We start from the raw sequence: 23,217 nt of genomic DNA, 5'->3' as shown, positions 1-23,217 counted from the left end.
TATATTTTTTAGACTGTACGAGAGAGACTTTATTTTGATTCTAAACTAATATGATGAAATTCCATGTCATACAATAAACATATAATTATACAATGATTTATGATAATTATCATTTTGCATACTGCTGCATGGATAATAAGATGGCCTCTGTCTACTACATATATATTCTTTGAAAGTTGGGAAAAAAAATCATATTTACCCCTCCAAAATTTATTGTAGCACGTGCATTCCTCCAAATATTTAGCTTATATCTCTTCAAAGCATGTATTTCTCCCATTAGCATCTGTCAAATAAACTTAGATTAACCATTATTAATCATATTTAGTAATTGGTTCAAAAAAGAAATTAAGATTATTGATCGACATCGATGTTGATTTAATATTTAGAAAATTAAATCATATTAATAATCAAAATAATGGCTATCAGAAACAAAAAAAAAAAAATCAAAATCAAGGATCCATTCTTGAAGAAATCAAGGACTAGTCAAATAAAAAAGTGCTTTTACATATCTACCCATTTAATGCTTGAAAATGATATATTGTCTGCTCTAGTATTTAATATACCAGGTATATTTACTTAAAAATTTAGATCTTTCACATATTCTATTTCGTTAGTATCTGTTCAATAATGTTTATGTTAATCATTTTTATTTGTGATTACATAAGAATTACTAATTTGTAAGATTACATATTATTATATTTTAAAGAAAATACTTTTTTTTTTTAACTTCAATTGTTATTATGCCATCAGTAAATGGATGAATGTTAATTAGAATGGGTATACAAGCAAGTCATTCAGTATTAAAGGAGTATATACACCAAAGTTAGTGTTGAATACAAAAGAAAAATATAAGTTACCGTTAATCACCCAGGACCTACCAAGCAGATGATTGGTGCAACCTCAACGCCATAGTGGACCCGGCTATAACCAACCATGTTTGACTATTATAATTTAATTATAAACATGTTTTACCGATATAGTATGAAATTAAAAATAAAGATGTATATATATATATATATATATATATATTTGTGATGAGTGAGAGAGAGAGAGAGAGGGGATCTGATAGTGCAATATAAAATGTATATGAATATATTTCGCAGATAAATAACAGTATTGTAAAATTAGGTATAATAATGTCGTTCCAAGTCCAAGTCGTTTGGATTAACGAGAAAAGTACCGCCCAAAATTGGTGCTCAAATAAACACGTGGCTCCGCGTCTATAACTTTTCTTAGTGTCGACTGCAAGCCGTTCTTTCTCTCCCGTGGCGGCGCCTTCCCTTCCCACTCTTTTTTCTTCTAGGGTTATCCCCCGGCACCCTCTCCAGGGTTTGGGATACAAGCGTCCTCCCGGAATCGCGCGCTCGTCTCTAGCGACCTCCAGATTCGGCCATGGCAGCTGTCTCCCCCGCTCCTCCTGCTGACCGTATCCTTTCGTCGGCTGGGGATTCGGTTTGGGGCGCCTCGTGCTGGATCTGTTCCCGCTTCGCTTTAGGCTCTGTTTGACGCGATCCGCTCGTTCTGTATATGTTTTCGATTCGTTTGGCTGCGTAAAGACTTGATTTTGCACCGTCGATTTGGTTTTTAGGGTTTATGCGTCGATCGTGCGGCTCAAGCGTGATGGACGGTGTTTCCGTGAGTCTTTGTTTCGAATTGAGCGTTTAAGCTGGCCAAACTGGGATTTTGGATTGTGTTGTTGTTGTTTTTCATTTTGTGGAGATGAAGCGATCAGCTTGGTTGATTGATTCGTGATTTTAGTTCGTTTATTATACTATTCGTCATTTTGTTCACGATCTGTAGATTTAGTACATGTTTTCTGATGTTGTTGTAGTTGCTTTTTCGTTGCGTCGTATGTATGTATGTTTATCTCAAAGCTTCAGTAAATACTTCTATCCCTTAATTAATTTGTCACAGAAGCTACAGATCTGATGCAAAAGCTATCACTGGATTCCAAGAACAAGAGTGACGATTCTTCAGATGTTTCAAAGAAGGTAGCTTTATTAGTTCTGCCAACTAGTTGTTGCAGATTTGTAGGTTATGAATTGCTATAGGTTGGTACTGATGCCATTTGATTTCTTCTAATAGCCTTCCGGAGTTCAGTATGGTCCAGCAAATGGTCGAGAATTGCCAATAGCTCCAATCCCAACATGCAAGCGGTCTCTGACTCCTCTACTTCAGGAGCATATGGATACTAGCATGTGCTACTTTCCCAATGGATACACTTCACCTTTCTATTATGGAGGTTAAATCAATTTTAACTCTGAATGTTTATGTGATATGATGTCGTAGTTTCTGGATGTTTGTTCTGTTCACAAAAGACAGTTTAGCTGCCTTGGTTTTTTTACTATGAACGAATCACCTAATAGCTTCTGGAAATTTTCAGGTTATGATGCTTCAATAACCGAATGGGAGGATTACCCAAGATATGTTAGTCCTGATGGAATGGAGGTGCCCCCACTTGTAAATTGTCTCAAACACTCCATGCTGTGTTGTCAGTTTTGATTGTGTGTGTTTTTTCTTTTACATTGATGATAGACTCTGGTCATTTGGTTGGTTAATTTGCAAACTTGAACTCAATAGGTTAGGTTAATTTACAAACTTGAACCCGAAAAGTGATTTTGCTAGTCTGATCTCTCTGTTCTGAGTTGTCTTGTTGTAATAGCAAGTTTTGACAGCATTTCTTGATTGTTGGCAGGGAGTTTATGGGGATATGTATCAGCATGGATATGGTTATGCTCCTTATACTCCATATTCTGCTCCTGGTTCCCCTGTTCCAACTTTGGGGCACAACAGTCAGCTATATGGACCCCAACAGTACCAGTTTCCAACTACATATTACCATTCACCCGCACCCACCAGTGCACCATACACCACAAGCCAAGCTCCTATTTCTGAAGGAGATGTTTCTACATCTGCTGCCGCCAACCTCACTCCTATTCAATCAGATACCGCAAAACATAATTCAAATGGAGTGGCTAAAGGAAGCACAAATGACAACAATGAATCAGGGAAACCAAAACCCAGCCAGCATAATTTATCAAATCCTGGTGGCTCATTTGGTAAAGGTGCTTTACCTGGTAGTCTTCCTTCTTCAGGATACCAGGATCCAAGATTTGGTTTTGGTGGTATGTGGTCGTCTGTTCCGTGGTCTGATGGTCCTATTGTTCCTGATGGACAACAGAGGTCACCTACAGCAAATGCTGTTTCTTCAATGACGTCACATATTAGCAACACTACATCCACAAGAAATCAGAATCTCCATCCCGTTCCTCATCTTGCGGTATGCAGCATAATACTATTATATCTGTTAGCTAAAAATGTTTATATGTCTTGCTGAAGTGCTGCCGTACTTTTGAGGAAATATGGTAACAATTGTTATGCATGCCTTTACAAAATCTTGCTTGTAGAAATTATACACTTGCTTGCAGCAAGCCAAGAGCTACTCTTGAATCTATATATGCTTTGTCTCTATGTAAAATCTTACTTGCAAATATATTCCGAGTTGATCCGTCGCTGGCATGCTTTTGGTGCAACAGTTGCAGCTTAATTGTTTTCCTTTGTTTGTTCTGGTTTTCTTTTATGACAAATTGTTTTACAATTTTATGGAACATTTTTTTCCCAGGGAATGCATGCTCCAAGGCCAGCAGCTCCTGGAATTGTGAACAAGATGTATCCTAACAGCAGAATGTATGGCCAAAATATTAATGGATTTATTGTTGGTCAGAATTTTTGTTCAAATATGTACAACTCCCGAATGAATGGAAGATGGGGAATGCCTATGGATAGCAAGTATAAGCCAAGAGGCCGTGGCAATGGATTCTATGGTTATGGTAATGAGAACTTGGATGGGTTGAGCGAGCTTAATAAAGGACCTAGGGCTGGTCGCTTTAGAAATCAGGTCTTTGGACCTAATATTACTCTTGCTGTAAGAGGACAGAGCCTTCCTGCAAACCTAAATGTTCAGGATTCTACTGTCATACCTGAAAAGGAACAGTACAACAAGTCAGACTTTCCTGAAACATATTCAGATGCTAAGTTTTTCATCATTAAATCATACAGTGAAGATGATATCCACAAGAGTATCAAGTACAATGTTTGGGCCAGCACTCCCCATGGGAACAAGAAGCTTGATGCTGCTTATCAGGAATCTAAGGAGAAGACTAATGGATGCCCTGTCTTCTTGTTCTTCTCTGTAAGCATCACTATACAATTGTAGGAATCTATTTCCCTTCTCTCTATGCTATTTCATTAGATAGCTTATTCTTTTGCTGTCGACATATAGGTCAACACAAGTGGGCAGTTCGTTGGTGTTGCTGAAATGGTAGGTCGAGTTGATTTTAACAAAACATTGGATTACTGGCAGCAGGACAAGTGGATTGGCTGTTTTCCTGTCAAGTGGCATATTGTAAAGGATGTTCCCAATAACATCCTAAAGCACATCACATTGGAGAACAACGAAAACAAACCTGTGACAAACAGTAGAGACACCCAGGAGGTGAGGAAGTCTTCTACTGTTAACCACTTGGTACTTCAATTTAATGATTCCTGTTAATTTACACTTCAGGTGAAGCTTGAGCAAGGTCTCCAACTCCTTAAGCTTTTCAAGGAGCATGTGGGCAAGACATCCATTTTGGACGATTTTAGTTTCTACGAAACCCGCCAGAAGGTGATGCAAGAGAAGAGAACGAAGCAACAACAGCTTCAGAAAAAGGCATGATTTGATCTATTTCTTTAGACTGTTGTATGCTAAGATTGGTTTAGATGTTTTGACTTATGATTAGATTCTTTTAGTATCACTAGTTAAGGTGGAGCAACAAGAAGTAATAAGCAATATCTTTTTGATCTATTATTCAACAAAATGAAGATGGAGAGACTGCTGAAGATATTATTTATAGAACAAATGTTGGTTGGTTTAATAAGTGAGAGGTAAAGACAGATTTGTGTGATCATCAGGTGCCTTCTCAAATTTAAAAATATTATGAGGAAGTTGATTGGTCGACCATGCTTATGGATGGAGTTGCTGGGCTGTTAAGGAATAACATGGACAATGGTTCTGGTGTAACGAACATAAGAATGTTGAAGTGGATCTTCACAGATATCATGAAAGATAGAAAAGTAAATCTCTATTTCTGAACAATTAAGTATATTGCTCCGTCACAGGATAAAATGAAGAAAAATTGCATAAAATGGTGCAGACATGCTTAAATAGGATCTATAGATGTTGTGGTAAGATGAGACGAGTCAACTAATATTTGATGACACAAGGAGAGAATACAGGTCAAAGAAGGGGATTCTCTTGATTTAAGTAGATATATTGTGTTAGAGTTTGTTGACCGAGCTTAAAAAGTTATGACATTGTAGCTTGTTGTTGCAGAACTATTAACAACAGAAATTTCACCTCATCTTTTTTTTCTCTCGTCATGCTCCATTTTATTTGTCAACAATGCTAGAACTACATTAACTTTGCACTTTTAGACAGCTTGGAAATTCTACATTGCTTTGCATGATCATATATATGGTTTGTCAATCTCAGGTTGTGGATGGAAAACCAGTGGATTTTGACCGCAAAGATAACAATGAAGTAAATGGCAAGCCCTTGGAAGCGATTACACTTCTGAAGAAAGAAACTGCAAGGGACGGGGTCACACTTGAAACGAATGGCGTGGCTGGTGTTGCTCCAAAGAATGCTAACTCTGCGACTGAGAAGCTGGTAGCGGCCAATGGTGTTGCCAACTGTTGACATGTACGCTTAACGTCTATCTCAGCCGTAGCACATCTGTAGTTTTCCTTTTCCCAGTTAAATATCGATTTGAGCTTGTTTTCCCTTCCAAAGTTATCCCGTTAGGTGATTCGGGTTAGCTATCAACCTTTTCTCCGTGCTCCCAATAGTGTATTTCCAGTTTCTTCTTCTTTTCTTCGTTCGGTGCTTTCAGATTAGAGTTATAAATTGTGTGATCTGCAGTTGTTTGTGAAATGCGACAAAAGCAGACAAGGTTTTATGTAATGTATGAACCTCTTGAAACCGATCTGATGCGTGGAGAGGTCAATGTGGAGATGATCGCAGCTCCCTCAACCGAGTAGGAATGCAGGGGCCCATGCGGCGGCTCTGCGGGTTCTCGGCGAAGACCACATGGTAAGCCGCCACGCACGCCTGCGGCCAAGCCATTGCAATCCGAGTCTGTTGATGTGACACAGTTTGTGAGCTTACACTTCGGAGACAATGGCAGACGGTATGAACTTACCATGAAGTAGCCGATGATGAAGGCGTAGACTGTGGCTTCTGTTACATGGCCCTTGTCGGCTGCCGTCGCCCAGGACCCTGCGACCAAGGCCGCAACCCCACCGCCGGTCACCCCGGAAAGGAAGCAGAGTGAGCTTGTGATGTCCGTGTCGATCAGCTGCCCCATGCCCTGTTTGATGAACATCTCCCACACCTCCGCCGACGCGTTCCCCAGCCCCTTGCCGTGCACTCTGGCGTAGACGAACCCCCATCTGTTACCCCGCACCACCAGGTGGTCTGCGATGCCCACGTAGCAACTGGCGCAGGAGAACAGGAACTCGTCCGAGCCGCCAGCGATCAGGCCCATCGCGCGAGCTGTCCCCCGGATCGCCACCACCAGCGGGATCACGGCGGAGCCGTAGCACACGTCGCCGAGTGCTCCATTGGCGGCAGCCTCGAAGGCCACCGGCACGGCCGTCTCCGTCCCGAATGCCAGACTAAGGTAGGCCAGCTGCGCCACCGCCACGAGAACCATGTATCTGATCGCTTGCATGGTCCACCCGAGGCTGAGCAGCAACAGCAGCACGTAGAGAGGTGCGAACCGCGAGCCACCGCCGGCTGCGACACCGCCGGCGCCGAGTGTCCAGATGGAGGAGAACACGAGGCCGGCGAGGAGTGCGAGCGCAACGTACTTCGCCAGCGTGGTGGTCGGCTGGACGGCGGCGATGGAGATGGAGAGGATCTCGTAGGCATGGTGAAGGCGACGAACGATCCAGCAGCCGTACAGAGACTGCACCAGAGCGAGGAGCAAGCCCAGCACCGCGAAGGCCAGGCTGGAGCTGCCGCCATCGGTCAGGAGGAGCACGGCAACGGCGCAAACGAGCGACGGGGCGAGCCAGAGGGAGGCCTTGATGACTTTGGCGGGGTGGCGGAGGACGAAAAGCAGCCAAAGGATGGCCACGAGGGCGGAGGACACGGCGGCGGTCAGGAGGGGCGCGAACCAGTGGGCAGGGCGGAATGCTGGGTTTCGGCCGAGGAAGCCACGGAGGGAGAGGAAAATGATGAGGATGGCTACGGCGACGAGGTGCGCAAAGAAGAGGATCTTGGCGAACCTGGCGGCGAAGTTGGCAGTGGGTCTTCGGTAGACCACTTCGGTTGCATCAACCTGCGAAAAAAGAAAGCTGTGCAGTAAAACCAAGCCAACGAGGTCGAAGCGGGGAAGCGATGAGAGAGAGAGAGAGAGAGAGAGAGAGAGAGAGAGAGAGATCTTGGTTAGTCACCTGCGCCGGCGATATCGGGATGTTCCGTGCGGCGGTAGTACACCCACCGTCCTCCACGGAACCCGAGTCTCCGATGGGGACATCAGCAAGACTGCTCACCATTCCCTTCTCCATGTCACCTCTCTCTCTTCTCCTTCCTTCTCGCCTTCTTCTTTCACTCCATTCACTCTGCCTTCTCTTCCGTCCTCTCTCCGCTTTCATCCTTGTGGCGCGCCCGAAACCTGCTCCGAGGCATTTTGCTTTGCAAGACACTGGTTTGCGCGACCGAATCACCTGGAAGAATTACTCGGATGACGTGGCTTCTCCATAGCTGATATACTGGAACCCCATCCGCGAGCTGTGTGAAACCACGTCACCCAGGACAAGTTGAGTCGGCCCTTGGAGACGGTTAGCAGCGGATGACGGGGCCAAGTGACGTCGGACTGGTGACAGGTAAGCATCACGGTTCCGATTTCTTCTACGGAACTAAAACCAAGCGACACTTGCCTTTCCCGCTCACCTACCCGCTGAGTGACCATGTCTTCCTTTTGAGGGTCCCACTCTAAAAACGACTACGTTGTCGGGTAAATCTAAAGGGAGTGTTTCGGCTTCGTAAAAGTGCCGAGAATAGCGGAACCCACTAACCCACCCCTCCTCCCGATATCTCACACGCACGTTCCTTTGTTGCGGTCCCACCTTAAAAGCCACCTCTTCGTTGGGTAATAGTTGTCGGAGTCCAGTAACACGTCCTCCCCATCGCCCACCCACGCACGTTTCCCAACCGCCGTTTCTTCTAAACCTAATCGAAAACACACGATGTATTAGTGTTCTATTAGCACCCACAGAAGATAACCCAATCAACTACCCAGTCGATCCTGACCGTCGCTGATCTCATAATTAACGGTGGATACTAACCTCATTTCCTGATTTGTCTCACGTTGCGGATCGAATTTTTCCTTACACCCATAATGTGCCCGACCCATTAATGATATTTATTAATCGAATCGAGCACGGATCGTAAAGTGTGATAAGCAAGATTAATTGATATATCGTAACATCTAAATGTTGAGCTTGTTTAGTATGGCACGACTCAGATGTTGGAGTCGCTTGCACGTTTGATTGTATTATGAGTGTACGCAACAATTATACCCACTGTTTCGAGGCACTACTACTTGGCATGCTTTTGACCGACATAGTTTGACTTGAGATTATATCTACCGACAATAATCTAACAAATTATTTTTGGTAATGATCCTTGTAAATTTTACGCCAAATTAAAATTATGGAGGTCTCTTCTGTCTATAGTGTCATCGTTACTATAAAGTTTCTGACTAACAAAGAAATCGAGAAACTAAAAAAAATTATCTATGGAGTCTCCAACATTTAAACTAGTCAAAGTATTTCTCATCGATTCCATTCATAAATCTTTGCCTAAGAAAAACTCATCTATAGCTCAAAACTATATCGATATCGATTTCGTTTGCTAACCAGTTCGATAAGAACTACGTAGATTTACATCAAGATCAATAATTTATCATTAATGAGGAAGTTGATAAGCTATTGAATGTTAATTTTATTTACGAGATTCGATACTTAAGTTTACTCGCTAATATGTTGACTATATTGATTTGAATAAAGATTGTCCTAAGTACAATCATATAAACTTTCACACACACACACACACACAAACACACACACACACACACACACACACACACACACATATATATATATATATATATATATATTCTCATTATTAACTCTCATATCTTTTTTAGATATACTCAAATAAAGATAGAACAATGAGTGACATCCCACAATAATCCATAAAATATTCAGATGGAAACAAGAAGGCCTATATAATATGTTAGTAAAAGACCAAGTAATTGACACTTACGTAGCAAATCTTGAGAAAATCATGACAATAATTAAAAATATTCAAATGCCATTGAAATATGTATTTGGATATGACTTTGGTAAATCTCAGAGATTTATGTTGGGATTGATGTAAATCCGGAAAAGATTAATGTTGGGATGTGGATGTCCACCACCGTTTCGCAGTCTATGAGATGTGGATGTAGGCCTCATGCATAGGCCAACCTGTGTTCCTCAACCATGTTGTTTGAGGGGGTCTATCCTTAGCTTCAACTGTAACTCTGCACTTACTAGGGATGTCAAACAGAGCATTCTTGCTAAACATGAGATCATTAAGATGCCAAGTTGAACTTTAAATTTAAATTGGGTTAATATATTTGTTCTAAGAGATAGGCTACAAATTTCCATACCTCCTTTTGTATCTATCTATCTATCTGTATGGAAACCTTCAGCCCGATTCCATTAGAAGTTTAATTTTCTGGCTGATTTGGTGTTTTTGCCTAACTATTCCTTCTATATGCAGCCTTCCTTGCTTGACATGTTAAGATAAAGCTTTGGCAAATAAGAGTGGAATGGCTTGAGGATCTAAATTTTCTTTCAGAATATAAAGTCGAACTACAGAACCAATGAGTTTTATTCTTATAGTATTAACTGATGATTGCAAGAAGCAAGCCATATACATCCTTCCTCTAATTTGTACTGACTAACAATCTCTGCAGCATGATGGAAGTCACACTTGTATGCCAATGTCAGGGAGTACCGATGGAAGAAGATTGAACCACTGCATCAAACTTACAAATGCCTCCTAAAGTAGGTTCATATGAAATTGGCAACAGTAATGGAGAAGCTGCTACCTTTCTACTAAATAGTTGGACTACAACGAGCTCATGAAAGCTGTGGCAGGCACATCAAGGGCGATAGCTGAAAGCTCAGACCAAGGAATGTCAAGCTTACTGGATGAACAAGAACTCGATCTGCAGCATGGAAAAGAGAGAAGTAATAGGAAAGAAAAGCTGAGTGTTCCCCTGCGGAGAAATGAGTTATGAGCCATGAACCAGAGTTACAGGCTGGAAAATCTTTCTTCAAGATCAAACTCATCCACAACTTGGACTTGCTTCTTTTAATGCACGATATTAATGTTCCCTCCGCCATTAGTGCTGTGCTCCCCTACAAGGTAGATGTGGTATCATCATCCTTCTACAGTTGTACTCATGGAGTCTACACAGGCAGTAATGACTGTGGCTGGACAAACAATTAATCCTGCCCCAAATCCAAGAAAGATAGTTAATTAATAGAAGCTGATCTCTTTCTCTCTCTCTCATTCATTCTCCTGTGCTGGCATCAATGGCATCAGGAGCACTCCATGTCTCTTGCAATAGAACACTGTTCTCCCCTTGTATTAAATCTCTTTTAATTGCTGTCTCAGGTACAGGTGACATTTCCCCAATTTTGAATGCAGCCATTACTTTGTTGCTTATTCTTCGTGCTTCTGCACCCAATGAGTTATTTGCAGCACAGCTCTCTCTCTCTCTCTCTCTTGTGCATGGACCATTGTCAGAAAATAGAATATAGAATGATGTTGGGTGCTGTGAGATCCAACAACAACAGCAAGCCCCCACAATCAGCTGTAATATTTAGATTATTTAGTTTTGAACTTTTTTTTATCACTGTTGAACTACTAAAAAATATTATTTTTATTACATTGAAGATATTTCAATTCTTATTTATACTTTCTAATGAAAGCTTCTTGGATCTCTTGACCTCTTTAAAGTACTACTAATATTAATCAACTAGTTATTTTTAATTATAGTACCTATCTAACAAAAAATATTGTAATTCACATTTTTATTTGAGCATTTATAATTGGGAAATCAATGGATTATGTCATCCGATCTATATTAAAATGATGAAAGAAATCAGATCAATTCCTGATTAGTGAAGTTTTAATTATCACAATCAGGTACAAGATATAATCAGTTTCATATACCTAAATTTTGCATGCAACACAGTATTATTATGCCTATGAGAATTTAATGGTGACTAATTATTCTTGAATAATTTGTGATAACATTTGTTTATTCTACTGATAAGACCCTCTCCTCCCCTCCTCTCCCCTCAAATAGATATCAACATAATATAAAATTTAGAGAAATATTTCATTCATACATCACTATTTCTCCCCCTTATATAAAACTCACTAAGTCACGATAAATAATAAATAATTAAGGTCAATGAAAACTCTTACTTTTCATTCCAGGATCAATTATAATAGTAGACGGATCACATCGAAAATCTTATCTAATCTCAGTATTCATATTATGTTCGAGCATCCTCTCAATCATCGAGTTAGTGTTTCTCTTTTTCGACTGCATCATATTTTCTACACAAACAAACTGGATTTAGGCATCATCCACATGTTTCTTCTATTTACCTCGAATCATTTTGGTTACCATCACATGATACACTCGTACATGTTCTTATCCACTTCAAAGGTTTCTTGGTCTCACATAACTTAATTCTATAAATAAATATATGATTATTGTTTTATTACTATGCCTCGTTTGTAAAACTAATTACTAGAGAATATTCATTAAATAATTTTTTTTTTTATCTTCATTATCATCGATGAGTAATCAAAACACTCAATTATTGCATCTGGATCAAATCTAAGATGTCACCCTTGTCCTCGTCTACAAGATTCCAAACTCCACTCGATCCAATTCAAAGGCCCAAGCCATTTCCTCCTCGATCTTCCAAGCTAAATCCCTAGCCGAGCCGAGCCGAGCCGATGCCCTGCCTCCGCTCCTGAAACCAAGCTGACCGCGCCGTACAGACGGCAGTAGGGATTCAAGTCCTACATTGTTACCGGAGAGTAAACACATCATGTCGTTTCTCCCTCCCTTCTCTCTCCCTGTCTCAGTGTGCTGTTCTCCCATCTCTCTCTCCTCTCTTCCCCCGAGCGCGGCACTTGATTTGTGGTCACCGACAGGGGATTAATGGCGGAATTGGTTCCTATTGAGGTAAGGAAGATCACCTGAGGTGACGCGACTTCTTGAGCTGAGAGGAAGGTGGCAGGGAGACGAGAGATGGAAGGAAGAGAAGGCGCAACGAGTTGCTAATTTTTGGTTATATACTGATTTCTTATTGCTTGATAAGGAAGAGAAAAAAAAAGGTTCTTTCTTTCGCTCATAGGAAGATAGAAGCAGAGAGAAGAAGAGGTGGAAGCGTGACAAAGAAGAGAAGAAGAAGGGTGAAAAAACCCCCCTTTTTTTTCTATTTCTTTCCTCTTCCGAAACAGTCAATGAGGTAACGCGGAGGATTTAATGGCGCTTTTGGTGGAGACTCTCTCTCTCTGATGTGATTCCCACGCACGAAACCAACACCGGCTTCCTCTATAAATGAGCTCCCATTTCCAGATACGTTTCCCCTGGGCAGACCACCGCAGCCTCCTCTCGTCGGCTCTGGGCTCTGCATGTCTGATTCGTCCTTTTTGATGCGTGTGTCGCAGAGAAATTGAGGAAGGGAGGGGAAAGGCGCCATCTTGATGTGGTTTTTGCCGTCAAAATTGGATTTTTAAGATTGAAGGAGGTTTTAGGGATCATCTCTAGCCTTCATTGACGGAGAACTGAGGAAGTACTTGGCTGGCTGGCAGAGAAGCCTTCAAACCGATGCATCAAAAAACGAGAACCTTTAATTGGAATGACTGAGACCGATTGATATTAGCCTTCTGTTCAAAGTCTTTTGTTCTTCTCGAAGAGTTCCAGTGGGTGGAGGAATCTTTACCTTTCCATCTCCTCCCCGTTCTTCAAAGTTCCAATCTTTGTTTCATTCAAAGGGATTCCAGGGTTGCAGTACCAAACCCAGGTCAGTCCTATCTCTGTTGGACTTGCTTTCTTTTATTTTCTTTTGGAAGGAAAGGGAAGGTGGAAGAGACCATCTTCTCCTTTTTTTGCCTTTCGCTCTTATATGACTCCTTACATCTGCAGAGGCAGACCTCAAAACCAAAGCATGATGCTGAGGAAGAGATCAAGAGCAACCGATGGCAAGCAGGTTCTCATGCCTGATGCCAAGCCCCGACCTTCCTCGCTCTTCCCCTTGTGCTTGTCCTACCATGGCTCCTCAGACTCTGAGGCTGCCATGAGCCCGACCTCCATCCTCGAAACCAAGAACTTGTCTTCCACCGGTAACCATTTCTTCTCTGATAGGCAGCCAAATAAGGCTCCTTTTGATGCTGTGACCACCACCACCACCACCACCACCGCCACCAGCAGTGCCATCGGGCTCGGCATCATCGACGCTCTCAATGGCGAGAAATCCGTCGCCATCTCTCCCAAAGCGCAGAGCCGAATGCTGCTGCTTGGATCGCAGCTCAAGATCCAGATCCCTTCCCTCTGCTCCGGCTCCATGTCGCCGGTGGGGTCGCCGATAGAGTTCGGCCTCAAGAACAGAGACTCCCAGTTGGCGTTGCTCTCCCCTGCCCCTGCTTCTTCCCCTCGGGTGTTCACCGGGAGCATCCCCATGAGCGAGATGGAGCTGTCCGAGGACTACACCTGTGTGATCTCTCATGGTCCAAATCCGAGGACCACCCACATCTTCGACAACTGCGTGGTGGAGAGATGTGGAGATGGGAGCTCTGCAGCCGATAGAGGAGGCTACCTGCTTGATGATTTCTTGAGCTACTGCCATGCATGCAAGAAGAATCTGGGCCAAGGGAAAGACACCTTCATGTACAGGTCAGTTTCATGACAGCTTTCTCTGCATCAAAATCCAATCAATCCTTATTTTTGTCAAACAACATACCTCGTTTAGATTTGAACCGACAACTTGCTGCTAATCTTGCCAAATAACAGTAGAATTCCTTGGAACAAACAACCCTACAAGTATATACTGGTCAACTTTAATCCAGCCAATTATTTGTCTTTGGTAAGGCTTTTGTGTAAGAAATCTTGCAACTACAACTTGATCAAAAGCTAAATCCTTCAATCCACAAGCGGATTTCTCGGTCTTGGTTAGCTTTCGCTGTATGCACATAATGCTGAGATTTGATCACACACCATGATCATGTTAAAAAAGGAACCATGTGCAGGATTCCATGCATTTGGTAGTGAGCATGCCACTGTTCTTGGGGCCTCATGTCTGGAGTGGTCACTGTTGGGGTCCCCAGTCTTTGGTAGGAGCTGCCTTCATGATCAATGAAAAGTGGAAGTAACATAGTGGCATCATGCCCTCAAGTTTGGGTCACTACACTTGGGATAAGCTACAGAAAGTGACCGATCATGCGTCCCCTCCTGTTGCAGACTATTGCATCCAACATGGTTGAAATTGCAGTAAACTGTATTGACAATTACATTGCTCACTACAGTAATTCTTGTGGTTGGTGTCATGTGTTTCAGAGGCGAGAAAGCATTCTGCAGCAGCGAGTGCCGCAACAAAGAGATGCTCAATGATGGTGGCATGGAGAAGTGCTCAGAGGAGTCATCACTCACAATGTAGTCCAGGATTCCAAGCTCCAACTATCACTGCAAGATTTGCAGACAGTCCAGATTGGAATTTTGCAGTTCCTTTTGGTGGTGATGGATTCTGATCCAATAGTGAGTGAAATGATTCGGAAGATAAAACAACATCGTTCATGTGCCTCTGTGGATGTTTCTGATGATTTTTGCTTCCAGGGAAGGATGCAGGTGAGCTTTCAGAGATGGTTCTGCTCAGACTAATGTTGGGTTTGGTACCACAGTTTTTTGGCTCAGAGAGAGAGAGAGAGAGAGAGAGAGATGACAAATGTGTTACTGCCATCTGTTGTCATGCTAGGTTTTGGTACCAAAGTTTTTCTTGGCTAAGAGAGCCACATGTTAAGGTCATCTGTCAACTACTATCATCATGCTATTTTACACTGAGAAGACCTGGTGGATTTATGCAACCCCTTTTACCTCATATATTTAGGTCTAGTTACTCTTTAACTTACTCTTTCTGTTTTCTTTGTGGTTCTTCTAGGGCTTCTAGGGTTTTGTCATGTTAAAGTTCCCTACATATCAACTGCACCAGATAATAACAGAGCCTACTACATTATAAACCTTGTTTGTCATGTTTAAGAGCTCATTCTAAATGGGCGCAGAAAAGTCAGTTCTTTGTACATTAGCTACATGCATCAGACAAAGACTTGCAGAAAATTATTAGACATTCCTCAATTGCATTGAGCCTTAAGGTATAAAATACAGACAAATCTTGCTCACAGGCTCTCTTTCCTCATTATTGGGGGACCCAATACCCCTTGAGGTAATATTGATTCATGCATCATCAGTTCTTATCCACTAGATGTGTTCCTTGCCAAATAAAACTTTTTGTATTTGGACATGCTAAATTCTACATGATCAGTTCTGGTTTTGGCATTCATTCTCTGTAGTTTATATTGTTCTAACCAGATAAGCTATTTCAGCTTACTGGTATTGATTGGAATGTAGAACAATAAATTGCTTTGGAAGTTAGCTATTCCAAACAAACTTTCCCAGTATGTGCCCATCAAAATAGCATGGCTGGCTCTATCTGCTAGACCAACAAGAGTAATGCATCATTCATCATCAATACTTCTCACTTGTAGAGAATGTTGAAAGCGGATTTATATCTCCACTGAAGGAGAATCTCAATAAGCAGGTACATGATTTATCAAGGAATGCATTTAGAATCTTGATGGCTTGCTCTAGATTCTTGAGTGTTCAATTTCCTATGATGTATAAATGAAAATAGAACCAAACAACATGCGAAACAAATTGTAATTTGTCCTTTCTATCAATAAGATAAGTGAAATAGTCTTTACTAATAATGCATTACTTTGATGAACAGAAGTACAAGCTATCAAGTTAAGAATTCTGCAGTGTCAAGAATATTTTGGAGTGAGTGAAATGATATAGCTGCAATCAGGACCAGAAGTTATAATGTACACGCACATGACCAAATCAAAAGAACAATTGTCTGAGACACCCCAAAACCAAATCGTAGGATCTGATGCACGAGAAAGAAAATATGAGATCTGAAGGATCTGATATCCCGTCAATCAAATATGGTATCAAAACACAAAGAAAACAAAATCTCTAAAGAAAAACTAAAAATGAGCATGGCAATATCAAAAAGGAAAATTACTCCAAGATAAACAAAAATATCATCATGATTATAAACATCAATAGAATGTAAAAAAATTATCTAAAATGATTTGAAATAGGTGAATTAGATGTCAAATTGATATTCATTAAAAGAAGTCTGGTTTGAACTCCATCAAATTTTGAGGTAAAAAGCACTCCGTTGCTAAAATCTCAAAAGTTTTATATCATGCTGATAATTCCCATATCAAAACTAGTAAAATCGAGAAGAAATGATGAAGCATCAAGAGAATATAAAAAAAATAAAATTACCATATCAGAAGGTCACCATGTTGATAACTCCCACATTCAAAATAGAAAAAAATGTTAAAAAAAGAGCAAAATAAAAAGCATGCTTAGACATCAAGAGATATTCAAAATGATTAGAAATAAGCCAAATAGCTATATCAAAATATCAAAATGATTAAAACTGAGCAAAAAAAAAAAATGCTTCGACATCAAGAGAATACAAATTTAAATGATTAGAAATAAGTCAAATAACCATATCAAAATTATTAAAATTGAGCAAAAAAAAAAAAAAAACCATGTTGTGATATAAAGAGTATATATAAGATAGTCAATATGATTCGAAAAATAATTTGTACTGAAAAATATTTTTTCGGTGAAGATGCATATAAGAAAGTTAACATGCTAATGATTCCCATACTAAAAATATTAAAATTATTAAAAATGAGTAAAAAGGCACCACATCAAAATTACTAGAAATGAGAAAAAAATGCTTGAAAATATCAAAAAGATTAGAAATGAGCATATATCACCATGCTGATAACTCCCATATACAAAATATCAAAATTATTAAAATGAACAAAAAATAAAAACACCAACCTTAAACATCAAGAAAATACAAAAAAATACTCAATAAATAAAAATAAGTCAAATGACCATATTAAAATATCAAAATGATTAAAAATGAGCAAAAAAAAAACACCATGCTTAGACGTCAAGAGAATATCAAAATTAGACAAATGATTATTAATATGTCACAACCATATCGAAAAATATCAAAATTATTAAAATCGAGCATGCACACAGAAAAAAAGAAAAAAATACAATGCTTAGGCAACAAGGGAATATAAAAAAGAGTCAAAATGATTAGAAATAAGTAAAAGAAATTCAAACCAACAAACAAATTTTTATCAGAAGGAGCATATAAGAGAACTACCATGCTGATAACTCCAATATTCAAAATATCAAAATTGTTAAAAATGAGGAAAGAAACCATGCTTAGACATCAAGTGTATAAAAAGTAGTCAAATTGATTAGAAATAAATAAAACAAACATATCAAAATATCAACACTATAAAACACTAGCCAAAAAAGCACAATGCTTAGACATCACCAGAATATAAAAAAATAGTCAAAATGATTAGAAATAAGCCCAATAACCTTTGAACTAAATAAATAAATATTCCACTAGAAGGAGAACTTGAAGAAGCAGATAAGAGGACTGCCATGCTAACAACTCCCAAATTATCAACAATGAGAAAAAGAACACCATGCTTAGACATCAAGAGTATAAAAGTAGTCAAAATAATTAGAAATAATCAAAATAACCATATCAAATATAAACATTATAAAAAATGAGCCCCAAAAAAACACAGTGCTTGAACAAAATCAGAATTTCAAAAATCAATGATTAAAAATAAGTCAAATAACTTCTGAACCAAAGACAATATATATATTTTGCTAGGAAGGCTTAAAGGTGCATATATGAGGACTTCCATGCTGAAAACCCCAATAGTAAAAATATCAAAAGTATTAAAAATGAGAAAAAACACCAAACTTAGACATTGAGTATAAAAAATAGTTGAAATTATTAGAAATAAGTAAAATAACCATATAAAACATCAACAATATTAAAAATGAGCAAGAAAAGAACACAATGATAGACATTAACAGAATATTAAACATAGTAAAAATGATTAGAAATACATCAAATAAATTTTAAACTAAAAATAATTTCGCTAGAAGGAGGGCTTGAACCTCCGACCTTGTGGTTAACAGCCACACGCTCTAACCAACTGAGCTATTCCAGCTTGTTGATTAGGATAAATTTGTACTTAAATAATCATGTTTCCATCAGTGCAGGTCATTTGTACACAATTTGGTCTAGTGATTCATAATAATATAAGGTTCTCAAAGAGGACATAGAGTACCTTGGAAGACAAATGATCTGCAAGTGAGGTGACCGAGTCTAGAAGATACACAACATTGAACTCCCGAAACTTGTTCTAAATGGAATCTCCTTCAGGTTTCAACCTACCACAACAATGAGTGCTATGCATCATTATAATGGCAACTCGTAATGGTCAGAAGGAACTAAATTAGAAAAAACAGAATGACGAAAGACAGAATCCAAGTATTCAGCTATGATAGACAAGATTATTTGCTTCATCTTGAATGCAAAAGCTTTCGTTTTTGCTTTCCAGAGAATATCAACATCAAAAAGAGTCTCATCTGGAGAAGCTTCAGTAAGATCACCCATAGAACCAGAAAGATGAATAGCAAAGGCATTTTTCATATACCACCATGATAAGATGGCACTTGAAAATTTCTCCTTAAAATAAGCAATGGTTTACCTTGGCATATGGAGTCGAATTCATGTGATATTTAAGGATCCTCTATGTAGAGTCCTCTCACAAAACCAAGTGGGCTGACAACCAATAAATATCTAAAAAAGAATCACGAAACATATATGAATATACAAGACAACAAAACTAAGAACATGTTCCAAGCAACAGTGCTTGTTTGATAACAATTACCTTAAGCTTTTTTATTTAAATGCAGGAGCATATAGCAACAGAATGCTGAGAGAAATAAATGCCACAACTAGAATAACAAAAAGTCAAAATGATTAGAAATAAGTAAAATGACCAAATCAAATATCAACAAGAAAATACATAGTGCTTGGACATTAACAGTATATAAAAAAAACTCAAAATTATTAGAAATAAGCCAAACAAGTTTCGAATTGAGAAAGATATTTCGCTAAGAGGGCTTGAAGGAGCATATAAGAGAACTACAACAATGATAACTCCCCTATTCAAAACATAAAAATTAATAAAATGAGAGAAAAAACCACCATGTTTAGACATGATGAGTATAAAAACATTGTCAAACTACATCAAATATCAACAGATATAAATAAATAAGTCACGTAACTTTTAAACCAGAAAAAAGTAAAACACTAGAAGAAGACTTTTTGAATATGACCATATCAAATATCAAATAGGTAAAATGACCAAATCAAACATCAACAAGAAGAAACATAGTGCTTAGACACTAACAGAATATGAAAAATAGTCAAAATGATTAGAAATAAGTCAAATAAGTTTTGAATTGAGAAAAAAATATTTCGCTAAGAGGGCTTGAAGGAGAGAATATAAAGAGACTATAACACTGATAACTTCCATATTCAAAACATTAAAATTATTAAAAATGAGAAAAAAAACCATGTTTAGGCATCAAGAGAAAAAAAACATAGTTAAACTATATCAAATATCAACAGAATATCAAATATGATTCAAATTATCATAAATAAGTCAAATAACTTTTAAACCAAAAAAATGTAATTCACTAAAAGGAAGGCTTAGATATTTTGAATATGACCATATCAAATATCAACAAGAAGAAAGATAGTGCTTAGACATTAACAAACTATCAGATATAGTAAAAATGATTACAAATTGTTAGCATAAAATCTGTAATCATGCTATCTATAATGCGGAAAAACTTTTATACCAAGATTGAAATCAAATAAATTAGATCTACAATATTACGATGCATACCTTTCTTGTTGTTCAGAAGAAATAAACCTTATCTGATCTACAAGTGCTCCATCGTCGGATCTGAAATATCAATCTGCAAGGATCTACAAAAAGAACTAGATCCTTCTCCTCTCTTCCTATCTTTTCACAGGACCACCTAAATTGATGGATTAGGGGATTAAGGGAGAGGGAGATTGAGAGAAAAACTTAATCTCTCACTTGACTCAAATTGAGAGAAAAACCTTAATCTCTCAATTGACTCAGATACTACTCAGATGCGCACTTGACCCCTAGAGGTCCTATCTATCAGATGCGCACAGATGATATCTGATGATATATCTTTAGCCCCTAGAGGTCCTGTCTATTTATAGGCGAGAGCAGAGGGTCTAGGATAAGTTATTAGGAGAGTTCCTTCCATCAAAGTTATCTCCTAAAGAATCCTATTTTAATATGGACTTCTTTTCTATTGGCCAATAACCATAATCAGAATCCAATAATATCTATAATATATCTTACCTAATTAAATAGGGCCACATAATCTAACATTCTCCCACTTGGCCCAATAATTGGTAAGATATAAAAAGACTTAAAAATCAAAAATAAATAAACAAAATTTATTTAAAAACAATTTGACTCAATTGGATTCTGAAATTTTTGAAAAACTATATACACGCGCGTGAATTTTAGAAAATAGGCCAATAAGTCCAATAATAATAATAATACTACATTAAGTCTGACTAACAATATGAGTCATAGCGGTTGTATGCCATCAGTGTCACACTTCCTTCTATGTACCACAATACTGTTAGCCTTTCCTAATGCAGTCCAAAATGACCCCTATAATTTGTCTTGTCAAAACAATCATGTCATCACATTCAACCATAATATGTACATACATAATTGTGAACAGAATAGCAGAAACAAATAACTTTAAGTACGTAAGTAAGAATGTCAATTATAGTGTCCACTCAAACATGCATCACCATATCCTTTATGGGTTGCTCACAAACCCAATCATAAGAACATGTTCTTTCAAAATACTTTAGACTGTAAGTCTTAAGTGAATGGATCAGCAATCAATACAGTGGAACTCAAGTAATTAATTGACATTAGATGTTTCTGGACTCATCTTCTCTAACGATCAAGTACTTTATACCATAATGCATATAGATGCAATAGTACTTGTCATTCTTAGAGGAGAAAACTACTGCAATGTCATAAAATATCTTCAACGACTTGGTAATTGAGTCTGACTACACCAAGTCCTAAGATAAAAATTTTGCAGTCAAAAATTTGATTAGTGGCCTCAAAGCATGCCACAAAATCAACTTCTATTATTAATAATAATAAATTGCCTCTCTAATTACATAGATATTAACCGTAAGGTGGACTTCCTATTATCGAGGCAATTTATATAATCAGCATCTGAAAAAATACCATTATTTCAAGCCGATATAATTTCATACATGTGAGCATATAATCCTTTGTCCCTTCCGGATATCTTATTACTTTCTCTGTAGTCCTTTAATGCTTTTACTTTTGGGTAACTCAAATATATACCCAACATTTTAACTGTAAAAACTGATATCTTTTCTAACACAGGTTTGAGCATAGACTTCCAACTACGCATATACAAAGAATATCTTCATTATCTGATTCTTTTCAAGTCATTTTCAAGCATTTACTATTGACTAAAATTTTGCTTTTATGATTTACTGAACAAAGCTGTATATTAAAATCATTTCAAGACTCGATTGATATATCCTTTCTGAGACAATCTTCATAATCATTAAGGTCTATCATTGAATTACTCAATGTTAATAATATAAGATGTCTCATTCATATCAACCATATTAAAACTCTCAGTGATAAATTCTTGATTTAGTATAATAAATCAAGATCACTATTGGTAAGGCAAAATATTATCCATATATAAGACCAATATAATAAACTTGCTCCCATTGATATAAATACTAATTAATAGCATTTACCTTAAATCTAAAAAATAATGATATTAAGAACCTTTATATATCATTATTTTGGAGCTTGTTTAAGGTCATAAATGGATTCCTGAATTTGCATACCAAACTTTATATTTCTTTCATTTTCTTTTAGAGTAAATCATGTAGAGTAACCCATATAAAGCTAGATCTTTTTTTTTAAAAAAAAAATATATTTTCATATCATTATGATATAACTTAAGCTCATAATGAATCATTAATGTCATGATGATTCTTAACGAGTTCATTAAAAATCTCATTATGGTCGATACATTCCTTACGAGTAAAACTTTTAACCACAAGTCTGACCATTATATCGACATTGTCCTTTGAGCCACATTTATATAATAGACTCTTTTACAATTATTGGACAATTCGATAAATTTATCAGACACCATTCTGATTATTAGTTTTAACTCTTCTTTTATTGCATCATATTACTTTTCAGAATCATTACTTTTCATGACCGATGACAACAATAAGGGATCCATTCTGATTCCTATATCATAATATAATTCTTGTAGATATCCAACATAATAACCATAAATGACATGATTCCTTCCCCTTTGAGATATTCTCAAAGTTGTCAATTATGATTGTTCTACAAGACCATTAATAATGATATCAATATAATGTGGGAGTTTAGTAATGTTATTTTGTTGTTCACTTTTATCAAATCATTTAATGATTTGAGTAACAACAATCTCTCGAATAATAAAGGAGTATTAACTTGTATCTCCTTTATATCAAAATTAAATTTCGAGATTTTCACTCCCACTGATTTCCTATTTTATAGGAATCTTATGTTACCAGATTTAATTTTCCTCGTACTATGATTAGAGCAATAAAATATGTACCCCTTTTAAACTTTTCTGAATAAATAATAAAATATTCAGAAATAATTATTAAATCTAATTTTCTTTTATGTGAGTTGAAGATCCTTTA

General features: G+C 38.0%; 3 protein-coding genes, 1 long non-coding RNA gene and 1 other non-coding gene across 8 annotated transcripts; 2 read left to right on the top strand and 3 right to left on the bottom strand.

The window, feature by feature from the left end:
* Positions 1-1,187: 1,187 nt before the first annotated feature.
* On the top strand, positions 1,188-5,917 carry LOC135663951 (YTH domain-containing protein ECT4-like). 2 transcript variants are annotated; one of them, XM_065176899.1, is made up of 9 exons: positions 1,188-1,426; positions 1,915-1,991; positions 2,086-2,242; positions 2,384-2,448; positions 2,696-3,280; positions 3,623-4,192; positions 4,283-4,495; positions 4,565-4,711; positions 5,534-5,917. In XM_065176899.1, the coding sequence occupies exons 1-9, from the start codon at positions 1,393-1,395 to the stop codon at positions 5,738-5,740; spliced, it is 2,055 nt and encodes a 684-aa protein (XP_065032971.1). In that variant the 5' UTR covers positions 1,188-1,392; the 3' UTR covers positions 5,741-5,917. The 2 variants fall into 2 exon arrangements, with proteins under 2 accessions (XP_065032971.1, XP_065032970.1); XM_065176898.1 differs by having other exon boundaries at positions 2,384-2,460.
* Positions 5,918-5,940: 23 nt separating this feature from the next.
* On the bottom strand, positions 5,941-7,751 carry LOC103982976 (uncharacterized). Its single transcript, XM_009400088.3, has 3 exons — positions 7,501-7,751; positions 6,243-7,385; positions 5,941-6,178 (listed from the first exon to the last, which is right to left on the bottom strand). The coding sequence occupies exons 1-3, from the start codon at positions 7,699-7,701 to the stop codon at positions 6,044-6,046; spliced, it is 1,479 nt and encodes a 492-aa protein (XP_009398363.2). The 5' UTR covers positions 7,702-7,751; the 3' UTR covers positions 5,941-6,043.
* A 4,471-nt stretch (positions 7,752-12,222) lies between these two features.
* LOC103982978 (FCS-Like Zinc finger 8) lies at positions 12,223-15,271 on the top strand. Of its 3 annotated transcripts, XR_001977725.2 has the most exons (4): positions 12,231-13,218; positions 13,341-14,087; positions 14,748-14,945; positions 15,024-15,271. XR_001977725.2 is itself a non-coding variant. In XM_018825131.2 (3 exons), exons 2-3 carry the CDS (start codon positions 13,363-13,365, stop codon positions 14,457-14,459), a joined length of 744 nt encoding a protein of 247 aa, XP_018680676.2. In that variant the 5' UTR covers positions 12,223-13,218; positions 13,341-13,362; the 3' UTR covers positions 14,460-14,739. The 3 variants fall into 3 exon arrangements, 2 of the variants coding, with proteins under 2 accessions (XP_018680676.2, XP_009398366.2); XM_018825131.2 differs by lacking the exons at positions 14,748-14,945; positions 15,024-15,271 and adding an exon at positions 14,441-14,739 and having other exon boundaries at positions 12,223-13,218; XM_009400091.3 differs by having other exon boundaries at positions 12,232-13,218; positions 14,748-15,271.
* Positions 15,268-22,461, bottom strand: LOC135663925 (uncharacterized). Its single transcript, XR_010508564.1, has 3 exons — positions 19,085-22,461; positions 18,662-18,764; positions 15,268-15,894 (listed from the first exon to the last, which is right to left on the bottom strand). It is a non-coding gene; the product is annotated as an uncharacterized LOC135663925 (long non-coding RNA).
* On the bottom strand, positions 18,468-18,541 carry TRNAN-GUU (transfer RNA asparagine (anticodon GUU)). Its single transcript has one exon. It is a non-coding gene; the product is annotated as a tRNA-Asn (tRNA).
* Positions 22,462-23,217: the final 756 nt, after the last annotated feature.

Source organism: Musa acuminata, chromosome BXJ1-4, assembly GCF_036884655.1.
Source record: "Musa acuminata AAA Group cultivar baxijiao chromosome BXJ1-4, Cavendish_Baxijiao_AAA, whole genome shotgun sequence".
NCBI lineage: Eukaryota > Viridiplantae > Streptophyta > Magnoliopsida > Zingiberales > Musaceae > Musa > Musa acuminata.
This window is presented reverse-complemented; position numbering and strand designations above follow the sequence as displayed.

What these genes read in the sequence shown, in the direction of transcription:
- LOC103982976 (XM_009400088.3), bottom strand. Translation starts at nt 7,701, where the DNA reads ATGAAAGCGGAGAGAGGACGGAAGAGAAGGCAGAGTGAATGGAGTGAA. An exon ending in TCCCGATATCGCCGGCGCAG is followed by an intron (nt 7,386 to 7,500) that starts GTGACTAACCAA and finishes CTTTTTTCGCAG; the next exon opens with GTTGATGCAACCGAAGTGGT. An exon ending in TCATCATCGGCTACTTCATG is followed by an intron (nt 6,179 to 6,242) that starts GTAAGTTCATAC and finishes TCACATCAACAG; the next exon opens with ACTCGGATTGCAATGGCTTG.
- LOC135663951 (XM_065176898.1), top strand. Translation starts at nt 1,393, where the DNA reads ATGGCAGCTGTCTCCCCCGCTCCTCCTGCTGACC. An exon ending in TTCACCTTTCTATTATGGAG is followed by an intron (nt 2,243 to 2,383) that starts GTTAAATCAATT and finishes GGAAATTTTCAG; the next exon opens with GTTATGATGCTTCAATAACC. An exon ending in CTGTCTTCTTGTTCTTCTCT is followed by an intron (nt 4,193 to 4,282) that starts GTAAGCATCACT and finishes GTCGACATATAG; the next exon opens with GTCAACACAAGTGGGCAGTT.
- LOC103982978 (XM_009400091.3), top strand. Translation starts at nt 13,363, where the DNA reads ATGATGCTGAGGAAGAGATCAAGAGCAACCGATGGCAAGCAGGTTCTC. An exon ending in AAAGACACCTTCATGTACAG is followed by an intron (nt 14,088 to 14,747) that starts GTCAGTTTCATG and finishes CATGTGTTTCAG; the next exon opens with AGGCGAGAAAGCATTCTGCA.